The sequence below is a fragment of the Bos javanicus genome, chromosome 7, assembly GCF_032452875.1.
Source record: "Bos javanicus breed banteng chromosome 7, ARS-OSU_banteng_1.0, whole genome shotgun sequence".
Taxonomy (NCBI): Eukaryota; Metazoa; Chordata; class Mammalia; order Artiodactyla; family Bovidae; genus Bos; species Bos javanicus.
Window position 1 is genome coordinate 15,248,078 of NC_083874.1, and position 14,673 is coordinate 15,262,750.

A 14,673-nucleotide genomic window follows, 5' to 3' on the forward strand; every position below is an offset into this window, starting at 1 on the left:
TCCCCGGCCCCTGTGAGTTCAGGCACCTCCCTGAACCCGCCCATAGGGCCCCACTGGGCTGCGTGCCTCACCCCCTTGCTCACTCCTTGGGCTGGTCTCGGGGGGCTGCCTGGGGAGATTGGACATGGCTCCCTGAATCTTGTGTCCATACAGCCTCCTTCAAATGTCAAATGTCCTTCTTCTTGGTCACTGAGCTCTGGGCAGGCAGGCAATGCCTCCTAGGCCCCTCCCCGAACAAAGCCACTGCTTGGAGGGGGGTGTGACTATGGCAGGGGAGCAGATCCCTGGGGAAAGGGCTCAGGCCCTGAGCTGGGGCCCAGAGAAAACTTTTTCTGTAACTGTACCTGCCTCCAGCTTTCTCTCCCAGGGACTCTGTGCCCATAAATTTGAACTAGAGAGAAATACACTTCTCTGCCAGCCCTGGGACACTCGACTGGGCCCCAGTCCTCTCAGGGCAGAGAGCCCTCCTGGCACCTTCACTCGTGCAGGGGAGCAGGTGGAGGCTGGCTGTGTCAGCAGGAACGGCCTTCAAGGCGACAGGAGCTTCTCAACTGACCTTGGCAGAAGACTCATGGATTCCCGGCTCAGGCTACAAGGCAGAGGGGTGGAGGTGGGGGTGGCAGCCCTGAGTAGGTCCACCCCCCCAACCCCCAGGGTTTTCAGGACAGGGGTTGGCTCCCAGTATCTACAGGGTGGAGGCCAGGATTACCGCCAGGTTATCCTATGATGTCCCGGACAGCCCCCAGCAGAGAGGGACCTGGCCCCAGCACTGCGAAGGCTGGAATTAGGAAAACCCTGGTCTAGGTCGTCTTTTGCCCTTTGGAGGCCAAAGGTACCAATGCAGGGCTCTGCTTCTTCTTCATATCATAAAACAACTCTGCCAACCTTGAAAATGAAAACAGCCCAGGAGGGCTTATGGGAACATAGCCTTGAATATGTAAAGCCAGGGCCTCGGCATAAAAGCAGGGCCTCTGAAGTTCTGGGAATCTTGTGAGCCAGATGGCCTGGGGAGGCTTGCATTTCAGTGACACTAATAACCGCTTTTTGGGGTCTATCTCCCGGACCCAACAGGCAGGATTACTTGCCCTAGGACATCCAAGGGGTACGGGAATGGACTATTTTTAGTGCCCATTTGATGTACTCAGGTGCTGCTAGAACTTACTGTTCCTTCTGCCTAGAAATGTCCTTCTCTGACCAAGAAATACAAATTTTACTTATTGTAAGTTGTACAGAGGTGCACAAAACCCAACACCCAGAGGTTCATGTAACTGCTAAATCTACTAGCTTCAGGCGAAGCTGTATCCAGGAGACGCTTGATAGCAAAGGGACCCTACTTCTCACTTGCTGCCCTCAGGTAGGCAGAGAGGCTGGCCATAAACTTCCTGCTGGTAGTAGTACCTCAGTCACTGAGGATGGGGGTTACGTGAATGCATTGATTGGCTGGCCCAGGCTTTGGCTGCATGCTCAATCAGTGAGGGTTTATTATGGCTGTCTGTGATAGAAAAACTAAACTAAGAAAGACACGCACAGCAGGTTAGCCCTTGCACCCAAGAAGTCCAGTATTGATACCCAGCTCCACCATCATCGGAGAACCAGGCTCTTATCATCTCTAGAGAATGTCACCCCTCCTCGTGTGGCAATACAGCTGCCAGGGCTCCAGCTATCACACCCAAATTTCAGAAAATAGAGGGGAAGGGGAGGGGGGTACTCCCTTGACTTTAAAGGAGAAGTCACACACAACACTTTTTACATTTCATTGTCCTGAATTTAACTGCAAAGGAGACTGGGGAAAGTTGTGTTTTGTTTTTAATTTTTTAATTATTATTATTCAAAAGGAGAGACACTACTTTGCCAACAAAGGTTCGTCTAGTTAAGGCTATGGTTTTTCCTGTGGTCATGTATGGATGTGAGAGTTGGACTGTGAAGAAGGCTGAGCGCCGAAGAATTGATGCTTTTGAACTGTGGTGTTGGAGAAGACTCTTGAGAGTCCCTTGGACTGCAAGGAGATCCAACCAGTCCATTCTGAAGATCAGCCCTGGGATTTCTTTGGAAGGAATGATGCTAAAGCTGAAACTCCAGTACTTTGGCCACCTCATGCGAAGAGTTGACTCATTGGAAAAGACTCTGATGCTGGGAGGGATTGGGGGCAAGAGGAGAAGGGGACGACAGAGGATGAGATGGCTGGATGGCATCACTGACTTGATGGACCTGAGTCTGAGTGAACTCCGGGAGTTGGTGATGGACAGGGAGGCCTGGCGTGCTGCGATTCATGGGGTCGCAGAGTCAGACACGACTGAGCAACTGACCTGATCTGATTTTTTTTTTTTACTTTATAATATTGTATTGGTTTTGCCATACATTAACAGGCATCCACCACGGGTGTACATGTGTTCCCCATCCTGAACCCCCCTACCACCTCCCTCCCCAGAAAGTTGTGTTTTGACTTGGGCAGTTAAAAGGAGTTCCTTACCAAGTGGTGAATAAATATTAGGGAGGCAACCAGTGGTCTCCAATACACAGTCCACCCTGGAGCCAGGGATGGGTCCCTACATAACCTCTTTGTGACTGGCTCTTCCTTTCTAGTCCCTGCATGAACACCACCCCCATCCTCTGGGCATGTTCCCTTCCCGGCCGAGGTCCCACAGCACTCTGGACACTCTCTAGCCCGAGGGTGGCATCTGATCACTTCTGACTCCTCCGTTGGCTGAAGAGATCCTTGTCACCTTCACCTTGGGCACACAGCAGCACTTAGAGACTGAACGGATAGAAAAGGGGCCACACTTGAATCACAGATGAAGACCTGGAATCTGTTATTGGCTACCACAGTGTCATTGGCATGCACTGTTACAGATGTGAAGTTACAGCCCTGGCAAGGTTAAGTTGGTTCTCTTTGATTACCTAGTCCAGCATCCAAGGCCAAAGTCGGGAGGGTGAAATGGGTGGTGGGGGGGCGGGGAGAAAATCAGTAAAAAACAAAAACTCATTTATGTGTCAACATTTAATTTTAAGCTCATCTCACCACCAAGGCACTGACCACCCACCACGGCTGATTCCCACTGAGTGGGGCTGTGTGACACAGTCCCAGAGGCTCCAGGCTACCACTCTGTGTCCACCAGATTCCAGAGATAGTCGCTGATGAACTTCTTAGAGAGCTGGGTGCTGTCCAGGTGGATGGGCTGGGCAACGCTGGGGCCGTGGTGGACTGAGCATGGATGTAAGGAAAGCCAGCATGCACTGCCCTCTCCCTCAACCCCACGACAAATGGATACTGCCTTGCAATTGTTATTATTAAGATATTTAGAGGGGCTTCCCTGGTGGCTCAGTGGTAAAGAATCTGCCTGCCAATGCAGGAGATACGGGTTCAATCCCTGGTCCAGGAAGATCCCACAGGCCACAGAAGAACTAAGCCTGTGCGCCATAAATACTGAAGCCCGTGCACCCTGGAGCCCGTGCTCCAAGGGAAGCCACCACAAGGAGAAGCCCACACACTGCAATTAGAGTAGCCCCTGCGCTCCACAACTAAAGAAAAGCCCACATAGCAACAGAGACCCAACACAGCCAAAACAAAACAGATGAAGCTAAAAAAAAAAGAGAGAGACTGAAACAAATTTTCATAAACAGAAAAGTAAATTCTGACAGTGTACTTTAAAAAAACTATGGTAAAATCTATGTCATATTATACTGACCACCTTAAACATTTTCGAGTGCCCTGTTGAGTGGCATTCGGTATATCACACTGTTGTGCAACCGTCACCATTTATCCCCAGAACTCTTCATCTTGTAAAACTGAAAAGTCAAAGTGAAAGTCACTCAGTTGTGTCCGACTCTTTGCGACCCCATGGACTGTAGCCCGCCAGGCTCCTCTGTCCATGAAGTTCTGCAGGCCGGATATTGGAGTAGGTAGTCATTCCCTTCTCCAGGGGATCTTCCCAACCCAGGAATTGAACCAGGGTGTCCTACATTGCAGGTGGATTCTTTACCAGTTGAGCTACCAGGGAAGGGCCCTGGAACACTGAAACTCTGTCTCCATTAAACACTGACTCCCCCTACCCCACTCTGATCATCCTCATCTTACTTTCTGTCCTCATGAAATTGACTCCTCTAGAGATCTCAGGCAGGTGGAACTAGATAGTATCGACTTTTTGTGTCTGATTTATTTCACTCAGCATACTATACCCTGGGTTCATCCTCGGTAAACTGTGTTGGGATGTCTTCTTTTTTCCACCCTGTGGATGGACCACGTTTTGTTTCTCTGCTCATCTGCTGATAGATGCTTGGGTTGCTCCCACCTTTGGGCTCTTGTGAACAGGGCTGCTGTGAAATGGATGTACAAACACCGTTCAAGTCCCTGCTTTCGTTCCTTTGTGGGTACACCCAGGGTGAAATTGGGTCATATTCCAATTCCCAGAAGTGGAATGGTGTCATATGATCATGCTGTTCAGTGTGTGGGATCTGCCACAGTGTCTGCACCATCTAATTCTCCCCAGCAGTGCCCAGGGTTTCACTTTCCCCACAAAGGATACTGCCTTTGATCATCCCAGGCTCACACTCATAATCCCACTCGATTTTACTAATTCGGCGATAAAGTTGAGCCACGTACCTGTGCGAGAAGACAAAAAAAAAAAAAATAGAGAAAAGAAGTCATTCCAGGGTTAACTCTAGCAAAGATCCATGGGCTACAGGCACACACACACACACTCACAGGGATACGCACTCACATCACATCTATGGACCTACACAGCTGAAGGGATGGTGACTGTCGTGTCCTCATCAACTTCCTTCTCTTGTCTTTTGAGATCCGCCTCAATCTCTTTGAGCTCCTCCAGTTCTCTTGTGAGCTGAGTAAAGCAGGTAGTTAAGGATCCCTGGTTTTGGAGGCAGGGCTGCCCACACGCTCACACCTCACACCAACCCTGTCGGCCCCAAGCCACTGGCTCTAGGTGTGTTTTCCAGTGTGAACAGGTGCCTCCCAGGTGGGGCTGGGGTCCGACCATTCCACACACACAGGAAAGGATATAGGAGGTTGGCCTTCAGATGGGCGTCCTCCTCGCTGGCCCTCTGAAGCTCAGCTTCAAGCTGCCGCACCTCGACACCACCCTGGTGTGCCTGCTCCTTTGCATCCAGGAGGCGCTGGGCCACCTCCTTCTCTGTGGTGAGGATCTCTGCAGGGCGGGGTGAAGTCTCGGCCCCTCAACTCAGGCTCCCCAGTAGAACCCCGGAGCAGAGGACGGCCTCAACACCCCCATCTACGCCCACTTCCATTTGCGGCTCCCAGACCCATCGTCCTATTTACAAATACCCACAAGAGTCCCACCTGGAATCTGACTCAGGGTATCCATTTCACTAAGTCACACCTGAATCCATCAGGCGAAGAAACTCCAGTCCCTCTTTGTCCACCTAGTCTTAATGTATGACATCACTCTCCACCCCGTTGCCCAGACAACAAGCCCAGGACTCACTCTTTGGATGCAGTTGGCCATCCATCCTGGCAGGGCCCCTCCTTCCTCGTGCTGGTCCTTCATCCCTCCAGGACCACCCTGTCAGCCCCCCTGCTTTGCTTTGGTCGCTCCTGTTGCCAGTCTGTTCTGCTCTCTGCCTTCAGAGTGGCTGCGTCAGAGGCCGAATGCTAAGTCACTCCTCTGCTCAAAGACCTCCCAGGGCTCCCCCAGTGTCTCCAGGATAAGGACCTTCCCCTTCCTTGCTGACCTCCTTTCTCCTTGCTTTTCTCCCGACCACGTGTTTTCCCTCTGTTCTGGCTGCAAAGATGTGTCATTAATACGTGCAGACATGCCATGTTTTCTCATGTGTGTTCCTGGGCCCCCGCCTGCCTATCCTCCAGGGATGCTGCCATCGGGCACACCCATTCCCAGCCTGAGGACCTCCTGGATAATGCCCAACTCAGGCGGAATGGACACTGTCCTCTCCCTCCTGGGGCATGACTGTGCTCTTAGCCATCATCCTGGCTTATTTATTTCTTGTCTCTCTTCTTCAAGGCACAAATTGTGTCTTACAGTCGCTAAATATCAGCCAACACCTACTCAGAATAAATGTATTTGGAATGGGACATCTGAAAAGATCAAAAACACCCTAAGAAGGTTATTGTGTTCCTTCTCATTGAGTCAGAGAAACCGGCCAACCCAGGGAAGACACAGATGACAATGCTTCTCAGAGGGCCAGTGTTTGTTTACAAACTTAGATCAAGTTAATTTTTAATCAAAGCGCTACATGTCTATGGTTGTGAAAACTTAAACACACACTTGCACATGTGCACACACACACACACACACACACTCCTCTCTAAGCCTCTCCACCCTCTGAAGCAGCCACTTAAACTCCTCACTGTTTTCTCTGGCATCAGCCTTCATATTTCTAAATAATTTGCTTATGCTGCTATTTCTTGACCTGTGTTAGACGGTGCCTGCTGACTTCCTGTCGGAGAGCTGGGGGTCTGGCTCTCTTACGCAGCCTTCCCGCCCCTTCTCCAGGCACCGTCCGAACCACAGCCAAGTCTCCTGGCTGTTCAGTCTAAGCCGTCACTGCCTACATGCGTGCTCTGGCCACGGGTGACCAGGGAGCCCTAACCCATTCTGTACTCTCACAACGCTCTGAGGGCAGCTTAGCCCTCCTTGAGTTTGAGAGGCTATGAATGGAAGTTCAAAGAAGTGGCTTGTCCACAAACTTAGCTCCAAAGCCGGGATCTGAACTGGATTCTTTTTTTTTTGGCCACGCTGGGCAGCATGTGGGATCTTAGTTCCTCGACCAGGAATCGAACCCGAGCCCCCTGCAGTGGAAGCGTGACTGCCACCAGGGAAGTCCCTGAACTGGATTCTTTGATCAAACCCCAGCACCCTAGAATGCTGACTCTTCTCTCCTTGCCCCAAATCCATCCATTCTGCTGACCCAGGCAGGTTGGGTTATGTTGATCTTCTCCCCAACCACCCATGGAAGTAGAGTTACCGGAAAGGGAGAGGAGAAAAGGAAGGAGGAGGAGGAGGAAAGAGCAGAAGACCCGGCCCAGGGCATCCACCACGCTTAGTAGTTGCTGTTTTAGTTGCTAAGTCATGTCTGACTCTTATACGACCCCATGGACTGTAGCCCACTAGGCTCCTCTGTCCAAGGGATTTCCCAGGCAAGAATACTGGAGTGGTTGCCATTTCCTTCTCCAGGGGATCTTCTCGACCCAAGGATTGAACCCCAGTCTCCGGCATTGAAAGGCGGATTCCAACATGCTTAGAACCAACATCCAAACTCCTCCTGGGGGCTAGCAGGCTCTGGCTACTGCTGACCTCATTCACCTCTTTCTCCTGGGTCTCCAGGCTCATTCTCACCTCGTGACCTTGTCCCTGAGAGTCCTCTCTGCCAGGATCCCTCCTCCCCCCAGGCATCCTATGGTTAGCTCCCAGCTCATTCAAGTCTCAACCCAAACAACACCCCCTCATAAAGTGTAATTGTCAAAAGGCATTACAAATCCCTGGCACTGAAACCACAGTGGAAAACTCGATGACATTTCCTCAAAAAAAATTAAATATCAAATTATCATCTGATCCAGCATTTCCACTTCTGGGAAAATACAAAAACAGAATTGAAAGCAAGGACTCAAAGAGATTATTTTGTACCCTCCTGTTCATAGCAGCATTATTCACAATCGCCAAGAGGTGGGAGCAACCCAAGTGTCCAGTGATAAATGGATAAACAAAATATAGTGTATCCATACAATGGCATACTGGAGATGATGGTGGGGATGGTTACACAACAATGTGAATGTGCTTAATGCTGTTGAACCGGACACTTAAAAATAGTTAAAATGGTAAACCTCACGTTACGTCAACTTTACCACAATTAAAAAAAAGTCTGAAGCCTTTAAAAAAACCCCAAATACCCTGATGCTGAGAAAAGCTGCAACATGAGCAGCCCCCACCTCCACCCCGTTCAAGGGCACAGTGCTATGCAAGCATCATTTCTGTGAATTTCACTTTGAGTCATCAGAGGGGTGCTTCAGCAGCCCCCTTTCACAGATGAGGAAACTGAGGCTTGAGAGGGAAACCACTGGACTGTGACCACAGGGCTCAGGAGTTAAGGGCTGAATTCCTTAGCCCATCACCTCCTGACAAATTCATTTTTCTTGTTTATTCTCTCCCTCAACCCGGTAGAGTATCAGCAGCCCCCTCACCCCAGGGATTGTGTTTGCTCTATTCCCTGCTGTCACCCCAGGGCTGGCACTATGCCTGGGCACAGCAGGTGCTCAGTAAAACATCTGAACAACCTCAGCAGGAAGATGTGGATTATTTATTGTTACACCAAGTTATAGGAAAAAGAGGCATTGTGAGGTTAAGTAAGTCACCTCAAATCTCACAGCTGGGAAGTGGGAATGCTGGGATTCAAACCCGGTGTTTTGACACTTGAGTTTCAATTCAAACCCTGCGTACCCCAGCTCCTGCTCACTAAGCGGCAGAGCCTGCAAACTCATATTCACCACTAAACCCCCTGGCTGGCTCAGATGGTAAAGAATCCGCTTGCAATGCGGGAGGCCTGGATTCGATCCCTGGATTGGGAAGATCCCTTGGAGGAGGGTACGGCAACCCATTCCAGTATTCTTGCTTGGAGAATCCCCATGGACAGAGGAGCCTGGCGACCTGCAGTCCATGGGGGTAGCAAAAAAGAGTTGGACACTACTGAGCGACTAACACACAAACCCCCGCTGCTATCCTGAAGCCCATTTCATGAATGGGGAAACAGAGGCTCAGAGGGGACAGTGCTCACCTGCACGGGGAAATAGGTTAGGGGAAGGGGCGCCCAAAAGGGAGGAGGTTCGTGACTGGCTTGGCCACCGCTCCCATGACACGGACCCCGGCTGCCCCTCGCCCCGCCCGCCCAGGTCCTCACCTCGCAGCCACTTCTCGGCGCCGTCTTGCGTCTCCAGCAGCCGCTCCACCATCTGCTCGTGGCGCCCCAGCAGCCTCCGTTGCTGCGCCTCCGCGCGATTGGCGCCCAGCAGGCTCAGCAGCCCCTGGCTCACCTCCTCCATATCGCGGAAGGCCGCCATGACTACCTTAGAACAAATCCCGCGCAAATTTAACTGTCCCCTTAGCCCCGCCCCCATCCCGGAGAGACTCGTTTCCATTGGGTTGATCCCACGTCAGTCATCAGCGAATGAGGGAGGCTGCTTCGAGTCGGACAAGTGCGCCTGCGCCAGCTCTTCTGTCAGTCACTGGCGAAGGCCAGTCTGCGCAGGGTGGGCGTGTCTCTGCAGTCCTGCCTGATAGTCTTGCCTGATGCGCCTGTGCTGGCTGGAGAGCGGCTGCAAGAGGTTCAAACTTTCCTTCTTACCAAATTCAGTGCCTGCTGCTTCCAGGTTGGGGTTCTAGGGACTAAGCTGATAACTGCCTCACGTGGAACCGACGTTCTGTGGTGTGTGCATGGAATACTCACAATAATCATAAATAAGTAGTCTATAAGAGGCTGCATCGCAAAATGGAGTCTGCAACCAGGTTTATTGGGTTTCAACCCCAGATTTGCCACTTACTGGCTGTTTTACTGGGCTTCCGTGGTGACTCAGTGGTAAAGAATCCTCCTGCTAAGGCAGGAGACCCAGGTACCACCCCTGGGTCGGGAAGATCCTGTGGAGGAGGAAATGGCAGCCTACTCCAGTATTCTTGACTGGGAAATCCCATGGACAGAGGATGCTGAGGGGACTACAGTCCAAAGGGTGGCAAAGAGTCGGACTTAGCGACTAAGCGACAGCAACAAGCTGTGTTACCCCAGGCAAATTGCTTCATCCCTCTGCTCTTCACGTTCCTCTTCAGCAAAATGAGGGTCATCATAGTGTCTGCTTTAAGAGTTGGTTTGAGAATAAATGATCCTATCTACAAAACAGTATTCTTTCCTGGAGAATCCCATGGACGGAGAAGCCTGGTGGGCTACAGTCCACGGGGTCGCAAAGAGTCGGACATGACTGAACGACTTCACCTTCACCTTCACAAAACAGAAATGGACTCACAGACATAGAAAACAGACTGGTGGTTGCCAAGGGGGAGGAGGAAGGGAAAGAGATGGACTGGGAGTTTGGGGTTAGCAGGGCTTCCGTGATGGTTCAGCAGGTGAAGAATCCACCTGCAATACAGGAGACTCAGGAGTGTGGATTAGATTCTTGGGTGGGGAAGATCCCCTGGAGAAAGAAATAGCAACCCACTCCAGTATTCTTGCCTGAAGAATCTCAGGGATGGAGGAGCCTGGTGGGCTGCCGTCTATGCGGTCACACAGAGTTGGACACGAATGAAGTGACTTAGCAGCAGTAGGTGAGGTATCCAACTCTTACTGAACGCTGTGCTGTGCAGGGTTACAGTACAGGAAAGAAAAACTCCTCATTTTTGTGACGTGTCCCTCAAATGAGGTGAAGACATCAATGCAGCAGGTCATGATCAGCATTTGCTACAGAATACAATGGTGAAAAAAATCAGTGCATTGTGTACAAAAAGCTAGGTATTGTTTTGGGGAAACTCCAAACATTTGTCTACTGGGTGTGGCAGGTAGTATTTTCCAAAAAATAGCGACAGAAATAGTTCCAGTTTTACCACTCCCTGTCAAGAAGCAGACCTATTCTTTTGAACTTCAGCAGGATTTTGTGCAACTAACAGAATGTGGCAGAAGGGACGCTGTATGACTTGAAAGCCTCGGTCAGAAACTAAGATGCATCTTTTGCCTGGTGCTAGCTTTCTCCCTCTCTCTCAGTTCCAGGATAGGCTCTCTGAGCCCATTTGCCATGTTGTGAGGAAGCCCAAGCCACATGAACTGTCTCCCAGATAAGGGCCCAGCCAAAACCAGCATCAACCACCAGATAAGTAAGGGAGTGAGCACTGAAATGATTCCAGCCCCCAGCCTTTGAGCCTTCCCAGCTGACACCAAGATGAGCAGAGAGAGATGTTCCCAGCAAGCCCGCTCAAACCGCAGGTTTGTGAGCAAGATCCATGTTTTTGTTTAAAGCCAGTAAATTTGGAGGTAATTCGTGATGCAGTTGTAACACCTGGATCCCTGGGTCACATACGAAATTTGTGTCTTGTTGTGGGACATGTGAAAAATCATGAGGACCTCCCTGGTGGTCCAGTGGTTAAGAATCTGCCTTGCAGTGCTGGGGACACAGGTTCGATCCCTGGTCCGGGAAGATCCCACATGCCGCTGGGCAACTAAGCCCATGTGCCACAACTACTGAGCCCACACTCTGCAACTAATGAAGCCCAAACACCCTAGAGCCCATGCTTTGCAACAGAGAAGCTACCACAATGAGAAGCCCGTGTACCACAACTAGAAAGCTTATCTACAGTGTTGAAGACCCAGCACAGCCAAAAGAGAATAAATAAAAAGATATAAATTATATTTAAAAATTTTAAGGTAAGGAAACCACTGAATTAAAAAAATTTAAGGGAGTGCCAAAACTCTTTTTTTAAAATATCATTGAAAGTCACTGCTCTAGTGACAAGACCTCACAATAAGCAAATAAATGAATGAGATCGTTTCAGTCTGCCAGGAAGACTTGCTTTGAGGGCAATAACACAGGGTCATAGGACAAAATCACTAGAGTTGGAGCAGGGGAGGGAAATGGCTTTAGGTTGGGGGCTCAAGGATGGATTCCCTGAGAAGGGGACATATGAATAGGAACCTGAGTGATGAAAAGGAAGCAAGACACAAGGCAAAGGAAAGAACAAGTTCAAAGGCTCCTGAGGTGTGGAAGTTTAATTTCTTTCTTTCTCTCTTAATATTTATTTATTTGGCTGCACCAGGTCTTCGTTGCGGCAGTTAGGATCTTTAGTTGCAGCATGCAAACTCTTAGATGTGGCATATGGAATCTAGTTCCCTGACCAGGGATGGAACTCAGGCCTCCTGCCTTGGAAGCTCAGAGTCTTAACCTCAGGACCACCAGGGAAGTCCCAGCCATTTAATTTCTTTAAGGAATGGTGAGGAGGTTGTCATGGCCAGAGAGGAGTGAGCAAGAGATTTCGCGAGTCTTTATTCTGATGCACCAGGAAGCACTGGAAGGTGTTACGTAGGGGAGAGCTAGGCAGGGGATTGGCTCTAGATCTTCTGGAATTGAGAGGACTTGCCAGCAAGCCTGGATATGCAGAATGAAGAGAAAGAAAGCTCCTGGGCGTTTGGCCCAAATACCTGTTAGGTGGTGGCCCAAATACCTATTAGGTACTTGTGACCAATATGGAGAGGAACAGACTTGGAGGTGAGGGAGTGCGTGAAAGGAAAGGTTTGGGGAAGGTCCCAGGGCCTGGAGGATGACTGTGTGGAGCTATCAAGAAAGCAGATGCTTGGCTGTATGAGTCTGCAAAGACATCTGAGCTGTGGATAGAAATTCAGGCTGTCAGGATGCAGCCAGTGCCAGATGACAGCTCCCCTGGGGGAAGAATATGGAGTAGAGGAAGTTCAAGAACAAAAGCTCTGGGATTTCCCTGGTGGTCCAGTGGTTAAGACTCTGAGCTCCCAATGCAGGGGGCCCGGGGTTCAATCCCTGGTTAGGGATACTGGATCCCACATGCCACAGCTGGGACCCAGGGCAGTCAAATGAATTAATTAAAAAAAAAAAAAAGAGGTTCCCCATCCTTTGTCTCATAAAGTGGCTTTGCATACAAGTGATGTCACCTTTGTATTTCCTGCAGAAATGTCGGTTGTGGAGCTGGGACCCCAGAGTCAATGCTTATGGCATTGCTCACCATCCTGATGGCAGAGCATTTGATGCTGAGTTTGCTTCGTTACCATCAGCTATGTGACCTTTGTTTGGTGTTAGGGGCTGACCTTCTCTGCGTTGAAAGGCAGGCACAACGCTGAGTGGAATAAAAAAGCGATAAGACCATGGATTCAGTTTCTGGCTGTGCAGATCACCTGTGACCTTGGCAAGTTCTTAACCTTTCTAAGCCATGAGCTAATGATAGCTCTCTTATCAGCTGGGAAAGGCTGTTCAAGAGATAAGCCATTCCAGGTTGCACCAGCAGAGCCTGAAAGATATAAATGCTTCTGTCAGAAAGGCCACTCACTTCATTGCCAAAAAACAAAGCAAGAACTACTCACAGCCATTATGATGACTCCTATGAAAAATAAATCATAAAGCAGAAGCTAAAGCTTTACAACAGTGTAAAGCAATTATTATATGTGCGTGCAATGCTCAGTAAGTTGTGTCTGACTCTGCGACCTCATGGACTGTAGCCCGCCAGACTCCTCTGTGCATTGAATTTTCCAGGCAAGAATACTGGAGTGGCTTGCCATTTCCTTCTCCAGGGGACCTTCCCGACCCAGGGATCAAACCTGCATCTCCTACATTAGCAGGCGGATTCTTTACCGCCACCTGGAAGCTACTATACTTCAATAAAAATTAATTAAAACAATTTAAAAAATCAGAAAATAACAATTGTTGGTGAAGAAATGGAGGAACTGGTTGGTGGGCCAACCGCTCTGGAATAAATTATAGCTATTCCTCAAAATACTAAAAATAGAACTACCACATTATCTAGAAATTGTACTCTTAGGTATATATCCCCCGTGTCGAAAGCTGGGACCTTGTTTGTACACCCAGCACGATTTACAATAGCTCAAATGTGAAAGCAACCAAGTGTCCCTCAATGGATAAATGGATAAATAAAATGTGGTGTATGCAAACAATGGAATTTTATTCGGTCTTTAAGTACGAACATTCTGCCACATGCTACAGCATGGATGAATGTTGAGTATATTATGCTAGGTTGGATAAGCCAGTCATAAAAAGACAAAAGCTCCCCACTTCCACGAGGTCCTTAGAGTACTTGAATTCATGGAGACAGGAGAATGGGAGTTGCTAACGGCTGGGGGTGGGGGTGATGAAGTTAATGTTTAAAGGGGACAGAGTTTCACTTTGGGAAGATGAAAAGAGTTCTGGAGATGGATGGTGGGGAGGGTTGCACAACAAAGTGAATGTACTTAATGCCATTGAACTTCACAATTAGAAATAGTTTAGTCGGTAAATGTTTTGTTATGTATATTTTGCCGCAAAAATAAACAGACTTGTATTTTTTAAAAAGCCAAACAAGACACTGGGTTTCGGGAGTAGGGAATGAAGTCTTCAGCATGAGCTGGACAAGGTAGCAAAGATGACGAAATGATCCTGGGTGACTGCTTACGAGAAAGAATTTTTATTTTATTTGTTTTTTGGCCATGTCATGCAGCTCGTGAGATCTTAGTACGCCAAGCAGGGATCGAACCTGAACCACAACAGTGAAAGCACCAAATCCTAACCTCTGGACTGCCAGGAAGTTTCTGAACAATACTTTTTTTCTTTGCAATTATCTTTTTTTTTAAATTGGAATATAATCACTTTCCAATGTTGTGCTGGTTTCTGCTATAAAACAACGGGAACCAGCTGTGTGTATACATACATCCCCTCCATCATCCCCACTCCTTGGGGTCATCACACTGAAGTGAGCTCTCTGTGCTGTACAGCAGCCTCCCACTATCTATCTTTTTTTTTTTTAATATCCAAAAGGTCTCTTCTTGGCTCACAAACCACAGACCCTTCCGAAAACTGACAAGAATCAGTGAACCCTTCCACTTAGGAATATACAACATTGCATAAAATTTCTAGGACTTCCTATAACCTCTGAAAACCACCCATTATCTCCCAGTCCAGAGGGAAAACAGAGGAAGTGA

The 14,673-nt window shown here is 49.0% G+C and overlaps 1 protein-coding gene across 1 annotated transcript; it reads right to left on the reverse strand.

Moving 5' to 3' along the window:
- Positions 1-2,980: 2,980 nt before the first annotated feature.
- Positions 2,981-9,076, reverse strand: SPC24 (SPC24 component of NDC80 kinetochore complex). Its single transcript, XM_061422200.1, has 5 exons — positions 8,884-9,076; positions 5,018-5,162; positions 4,738-4,842; positions 4,524-4,600; positions 2,981-3,202 (listed from the first exon to the last, which is right to left on the reverse strand). Exons 1-5 carry the CDS (start codon positions 9,041-9,043, stop codon positions 3,096-3,098), a joined length of 594 nt encoding a protein of 197 aa, XP_061278184.1. The 5' UTR covers positions 9,044-9,076; the 3' UTR covers positions 2,981-3,095.
- Positions 9,077-14,673: the final 5,597 nt, after the last annotated feature.

Bases quoted from the DNA above. Each gene is read 5' to 3' on its own strand.
- SPC24 (XM_061422200.1), bottom strand. From the start codon at position 9,043: ATGGCGGCCTTCCGCGATATGGAGGAGGTGAGCCAGGGGCTGCTGAGC. The intron at 4,843-5,017 runs ATATCCTTTCCT...TACCTGCTTTAC, and splicing joins CATCTGAAGGCCAACCTCCT to TCAGCTCACAAGAGAACTGG. The intron at 3,203-4,523 runs GTATCCTTTGTG...ATCCATGCTCAG, and splicing joins GCCTGGGATGATCAAAGGCA to TCCACCACGGCCCCAGCGTT.